Source organism: Melopsittacus undulatus, chromosome Z (assembly GCF_012275295.1).
Source record: "Melopsittacus undulatus isolate bMelUnd1 chromosome Z, bMelUnd1.mat.Z, whole genome shotgun sequence".
In the NCBI taxonomy this organism is placed as follows: Eukaryota; Metazoa; Chordata; class Aves; order Psittaciformes; family Psittaculidae; genus Melopsittacus; species Melopsittacus undulatus.
Window position 1 is genome coordinate 42424390 of NC_047557.1, and position 6739 is coordinate 42431128.

Sequence of the window (6739 nt, forward strand, 5' to 3'; positions counted from 1 at the left end):
CTCGCGATGGTTGAAAGCGCGCGCGACGGAAGTCTCCTATTGGCTGCTGGGTAGAGCGGCGTTTTTGGGAGGCTGTGTGTGGAGAGCGGCTGCGCCCTTCAGCCCCTTCCCGCCCGCCAGCCCTCGACGGTAGGGGGAGCCGCGGCGGTCCCCTCGGTATTGCCCGCTCACCCCGGTAAGTGCGGGCGGGGGAAGGGGTTCGCCCCCCCCGAGGGGCTACGGGGTGCGACTCTCGCTTCCCTTCCCCCCGGCCTAGCCTTTCTTCCTCCCTCCCCTCAGGCCCAGCAGGCCGGCGCTTTACTTTGTGTAGGTACGGTGTCCTCTGAGTGGTGGAGTTTTAGGGGAAACTTAGAACCACAGTGGTTTTAATTTGCTGTAGGCTAGAGTGCAAAAAGAAATCCCATCTAAATCTAGCGTTTCCTAATTATTTTCAGGGTAACTTGTTTTTGTCACACCCTGTAGGGAGGTTGAGCTCCTCAGCTGTCGTTTCAAGTGATTAAGCGTAATCCAAATGCAGTTAGGCAGCCTAATACTTTTTCAATGTTTGTATCAATGATCTGGAATCACGAGGTTAATGCACCGTTAGCAAGTTTGCTGGTGATACCAAACCGGGAGCTGCTGTTGAGTCTTTCGAGGGGCAAGAGGCCTTGCAGAGAGACGTAAATAGATTGGAGCACTGGGCAATCGTCTGTGCCATGCAATTTAAAAAGTTCAACTGTTAGATTCTACACCTGGGGTATATACTGGGAGAGGAGTGTCTGTAGAGCTGCCTTGCAGAAAGGGACCTGGGGGTGCTGACTGACAGCAAGACCAGCAGTGTCAGTCAGCCTTGTGCCCTGGAGGGCATACCCATCCTGGGATGCATCAGTCACTGTGTCACCAGCCAGTCAAAAGAGGTGATTATCTGCTATACTCAGCATTGGTGTAACCTCATCTCGAGCACTGTGTGCAGTGGAGGGCCACACAGTTTAAGAAGGATGTGAAAGGCCTTGTCTGTGTCCAGAGAAGGTAGCAAAGCTGGTGACAGGGCTGGAAACTGTTTTGTGAGAAGCAGCTGAAGGCTCTGGATTTGGCTAGGTTGGAGAGAAGGAGACTGAGTGGTGACCTCATGGCTCTCTGCAGCTTCCTGAGAAGAGGATGTGGAAATGGAGCTTCTGATTTCTTCTGGGATCCAGTGAAAGGCAGTAGTTCAAATTTGCAGCAGGGGAGGTTCAGATGGGTCATTAGGAAGCATTTCTTTACTGAGAGAGTGGTTAAATGCTGGAATGAGCTTTCTAGAGATGTGGTCGATGCTTCAAGCCTCTCACTGTCTAAGAGGCATTTGACCAATGCCCTTAATAAAACTTAACTTTTGGTCAGCTCTGGAATGGTCAGACAGTTGGACTAGGTGATCATTGTACGGCCCTTCCAACTGAAAGTCTATTCTGTATGTGTGTTGCTTCTTCCTAAAGCAGTAAGAAGGTAAAGCTTGTTAGCCACTGATGTTCCTGAGATGATGATTTCCAAGGGTTGATGCTATTGTATCTGAACCCTGGATTGATTCTCTAGGTAATTAGTGATGTTTCAAGTTAGCTTTCTATTCTCAGGTACAAAGCTTTTATGCAGTTACAGCTGAAAAGTCACCCATATGATACAGTGCTCGCAGATGTCAGCTTGCTTCTGTTGTACATGGTGTTTCTTCTGTTTATAACAGTGCAATGATACGGCAGAATTAACCCCTCAGGTCAATTTCTTAAGTAAACTTAAGTGTTAACAGCAGAATGCACAGAAATAAAAAAATAGAGGACATGGATGTAACAAACTACTGCTTGAGAGTTTTTTTTGTGTTTTGGAGTTTTTTACTTTTAGTTGTTGTTGTTAATTTGCTTTCTATCTATAACAAAAGGATTTCAGTGTTATATTTTTAATTAAATCAACAGAAAACAAGAAGTCACCAAGCAGGGTTGATCATAGAAGTCTGTACTTTCTTAATATCCCATACTTCTTATGCTTTAAATATGAGAAATGCATGCTTATTTTTAGTTTCCATATAAATGTTGTTAATTAAAATTGCTTCTTCGTTGTCACACTTAGAATAGCAGAACTTTGAGAGCAAATTTCTATATGATATGAGCAAGAGACTTGTTATAACTTAAGCTGTAAATATGTCTTTTTTTGGGTTCTGTTTTAGGGACTTCACACTCTTAAAAGAAAATGTCAGCACCTAACATTGCAGCAAGAGTGGAAAGTTGGCTTTCATCCAAATGGCATGTTAAAGTTCCTTTGACATGGCTGGAAGCATGTATTACTTGGATCCAGGAAGAAAATAATGGTAGCAACTTAAATCAAGCCCAGATTAACAGGCAGGTATTTGAGCAGTGGCTTCTTACTGATCTAAGAGACTTGGCATATCCCATTTTGCCTGACTGCATCTTAGATGCTCCCAAAGGAGAGTTGTCAGGCTTCTACTCCATACAGATTGATTCACTGGTTGATGTTAGCCAGCCAGCATATTCCCAATTGCAGAAGCTAAGGGGGAAAAATACTATAAATGAAGAAGTAACAGCCAGTACTCAAGCATTCCAGAAGCCCTGGGAAGCAAAACCAACTCGAATGCTAATGCTACAACTAACTGATGGGATACACCAAATTCAGGGCATGGAGTATCAACCAGTGCCTGTCCTCCACAGTAATCTTCCTCCTGGAACAAAAATCACTGTACAGGGTAATACTACATATCGTCTCGGAGTTCTTCTGCTTAAGCCAGAAAATGTGAAACTGTTGGGAGGTGAAGTGGATGCTCTTCTGGAGGAGTATTCTCAGGAAAGAGTCCTTGCTAGATTAATTGGAGAAACTGAAAACCCTTATTCTGTTCAACAAGCTGACCATGACCACATTGTTCCAAGGCCTGTGAATGACTTAGAACAAAGTCTAGGTCCTTCAGATGAAGAGCTTTTAGCTAGTCTTGATGAAAATAATGAATTTGCTTTAAACAATGAAGTGTCTTTTGAAAGCAGAAGCTACAGTAGAAGCAACAATTTTAGTACAGCCTCAGGTTCACTGACTGCACCCAATGGAAATGTATTGCCACAGGAATCTGGAAGTCCTTTTCCTGATTCAGATGATCAAGTTTCACCTCCCATAGAATATGCTGATGGCTTTTTAAATGACTTTCCTTCAGAAGATGACTTTTTTCTGGAAGAAGAGATGCAAAGAGATCTCGAAGAAGTGTCACCAGTGGTCATAAACAGAAATGTAAATGTGATTGCTGAGACACTTCCACATACATCTAGAAGCTCCTGCAATTCATCTTTAAATGGCACTTGCAAGAAAGATGATGTGAGTGAAAGAGATAAGCCAGTAGAAGCTCTCAGCAAACAAAAGACTTTTGGAAGAACAGTATTTGATGGTGATGGAAATAGTATGAGCAGCTTTTTGCAGTGCAAAAGCATGTATCAGAGCTGCTGTTCTGCAGATTTTAATTTGGAAAATCCTCTTGGAGAAAGGCAGAATAATACAGACCTAGATGACAGCAGATGTAAATCCCAACACACTTCTGACAGCAGGCTGTTAAATGATGATCCTGTATTTTTCTCAAAAATGAATCCAGAAGCAGATCAGCAGAAGCATGATTCACAGACCGTTCCTTGCAGAGCAATAGAGGCTCATTTAGATTTACATTCTCAACCTTTTACATATATTTCTCTTCTACTTGCAAAAAGACCAGAAACTATTACAGTGCTGAAAGTTAAATGTTTTATTGTTACTCTCACTGGAAACCTCACAAGCACCAATGGGTCCTGGGGTATAAAGGCAAAAATTTCTGATGGTTCAGCTTATCTTGAAGTAGATTTCACTAATGATATTCTAACAAGTTTGATTGGCTTTTCGGTGTCTGAAATGAATAATTTGAGAAAGGATCCAGCTTCACATCTAAAGCTTAAGGATGGTTTAGAGAAATGTCAAAAACAATTGATAGATCTCTGTTGTTTGATGACTATAGAGTTTAATCCACTTCAGTCTAAAGCCACTGTGTTAATTCTTCAGGATGCTGATGCAAGGCATCTAGAACAATTGAAGAAACGTTTGAATAAATAACATGCAAACTTGTAGGCCTATATTGGGATGCATTTAAGTCAGATTTCCCCTGAAGGACTGTTGAAAGTTAAAATTTAAAATTCATACCAGGAAAAATAATGGAAAGTGAGAAGAGGAGATGACTGATTTCAGCAAAACTTAGCAGTTTGTTTCTTATGGTGGTAATGAAATAAGCTTTCAAATATTCCTGTTTTGATTTAGATTACAAGTTTATAATTTTCATTATTCAGAATTCTCTGTGTCATTGATGGGTAATCTGGAGTAGCAGAATTTGAGTAGAAGACTCTCATACATATTCACTGTGCAAGAACCTGAAGTGTAGAAAGTAGTTTTTTGTTCTTTTTTTCTGAAAGTTCAGATGAGCTGGAAAAAGAAAACCCAGCCCTATATACTAGTGAGATTAATGTGTATTTAAAAAAAAAAACAAATAAAAAGTACAAATGTTTTAAAATATTTTATTTAAAAAAAGTTTGATTATAATGTATGGAGATCCTCTTTTTTTTTGACACGTTAATGTTGATCATTGCTAACAGTTTTGAACCCACAGGCCACTTTATTCATTAATTTTGTAGCCTTTTACAGAGTTCTTAAGCACTTGTGCTACACACCTATTGCATATGTATATTTAATGTTGGTCTTAATTTTGATATTTATTTCTACTTTTAGAATAAATACATTGCAGTTTTCATTTAAACTGTGGTGGAAACTTCTCAGTTACTGTAAAAAAAAGTATAAACCTTGTTGAGTGTGTAAAGTATCAGAAATGATTTGGTTGCTTCTTTGTTTCTGTTGTTCCTTTTCATTCCTCACACCCTTTTCCCTTCTCTTTGTTGTTTTGTTTACTTGTTTGTTTGGGTTTTTGTTTTCCCCTTTGAAATGAGAAGAATTAAAATTCTGGCAGGGGCAGAGGACCATAGGTAGAAGTGTGCAGTGTTTGCAAAGACTAAAATTGGTAGCCAGGAAAGGGATTTTTCTATTGGACAATCACTTATCTTTTTTTCAGAGCCTTTTCTTTCTCTGAGTGATGTCTGTTAGGCCATTGGGAATTGCTGTGAGAGACTGTCAGTATTGCCCTGCTGCCCTGTCCCCAGCTGAGAAGCAATTTTTGAGACTGCAGATGACCTAAGGAGTCACTAGAGGTAATTTGCTAAGTAAGGGGAAAATGGAAGAAGGTGGAGGAGGGGGAACCTTGAGCTTTTTCAGGCTCAAGGCATAAGGTTTTTAAGCTTTATTTTATACAATTTAGAAATGCATAAATTCCTGTGTCCCTTTCCTCCCTGTCCTATCCTTGCCTTCCCCACCTGAGCAAACTATAACCCTGTAAGTTATCTCTCAGTTTATTTTCTGAGTCTGTTGGGAACTGTGCATCATTTTAGAATTTTTGTAAAAGCAAAAAGTTTTCCCTGTGTGGAACCTATATTGATACATCTTTAGTTACAGTTTCAGAAAAAAATTGCTTGTTAATAGGAAACTGATGAAGCTTTATCTCATAATCCCTGTAAAAGTTAATACAGCTGACTATAAACCTTATTGGAGTTTTATGGAAGCATTTCTTTTATGATGAGTTAAGAAAACTTCCTTTGAAGTTTTGGCCTTTCCATGTAAAAGGATAGGAGTCCTTAAAGTCCAAGCAAATGAATAATCCACATATTTTATTCTATTTGTGCAAAACAAGAGGAATGTCATTCAAAGCACAAAATCAAATTTTAAGTGTTGTCTTTGTTTCAGCTGATGATGACCTGCCCCTCTTCTTCTGCATTTATGTTAAGGCTTAGTCATCTCTGCTAAAATGTTAATGTGTCTTCCATTCTTTTTGCCCTTAGCATCTTAAAGGCACTCTTCTTTGTCTGACTTTTCGTTCTCTCCCCATCCACCTGTTGCCCATGTCTTCATTACCAGTATGTTCTTCCTGGCAGGCTGGCTACTCGTGTACCTGTACTCCAGTACGAGCAAGAAGGTAAATCTCAGTCTACTAGCTATTTAGAGCTTGACTGCTCTGCATTTATTTCACTGCGATTTTCTGACGTATAATGATTCTAGATCTGTGTTTAAGCTTTTAGAATTACTGAAAAGCATGGCATGGATTTTTTTCAGACAAGAAAAGGAATGAAATAAAGTGACTTTGAAAAAGACATACTGGTCTTAACTAAACATCCTAACAGAAAATAGCGTAGGTGGCTGTGTGTACCAGTCACTGGTTCATGCCTTATCCAGTAAGGCTCTTGGAATCAACTTCCCTGTTACCAGTCTTAATGCTTTTGTGCTGTATGTATTGTGTGTGTGTGCTGCCTCAACATGCCAAGTAGCCAGCATTCTTACAGGCTGAATTCAGAGAGCAGGTGGTAACCCCACCTGATCATTGTGATAATCTGGAGCAGAGGTGTAGGCACACTTCTGCTAGAGACTGCAAAGAATTCCTGTACCAGCTCCTATAGGGGATTTTTCATGGCAGCTGCTCTCATCAGTTACATGTAACCCAGCAGAAAGCAGTTCCTGATCATTCTGTCATCTCTGCTATTCTACAAACTCAATTTTTCTTAACGTTGTTTCAGCTGCTAAGTAGACTTGGACACCTGCAGTGTATCTTTGCTTGTGCAGTTTCAGAATCTGTAGTCTCAGGGAATATTTTCATATTAATGATAAAAACTGTTTTGGGTTTTGT

The 6739-nt window shown here is 40.1% G+C and overlaps 1 protein-coding gene across 1 annotated transcript; it reads left to right on the top strand.

The window, feature by feature from the left end:
- Window positions 1–70: 70 nt before the first annotated feature.
- On the top strand, window positions 71–4466 carry RMI1 (RecQ mediated genome instability 1). Its single transcript, XM_031054433.2, has 2 exons — window positions 71–175; window positions 2171–4466. The coding sequence occupies exon 2, from the start codon at window positions 2194–2196 to the stop codon at window positions 4075–4077; it is 1884 nt and encodes a 627-aa protein (XP_030910293.1). The 5' UTR covers window positions 71–175; window positions 2171–2193; the 3' UTR covers window positions 4078–4466.
- Window positions 4467–6739: the final 2273 nt, after the last annotated feature.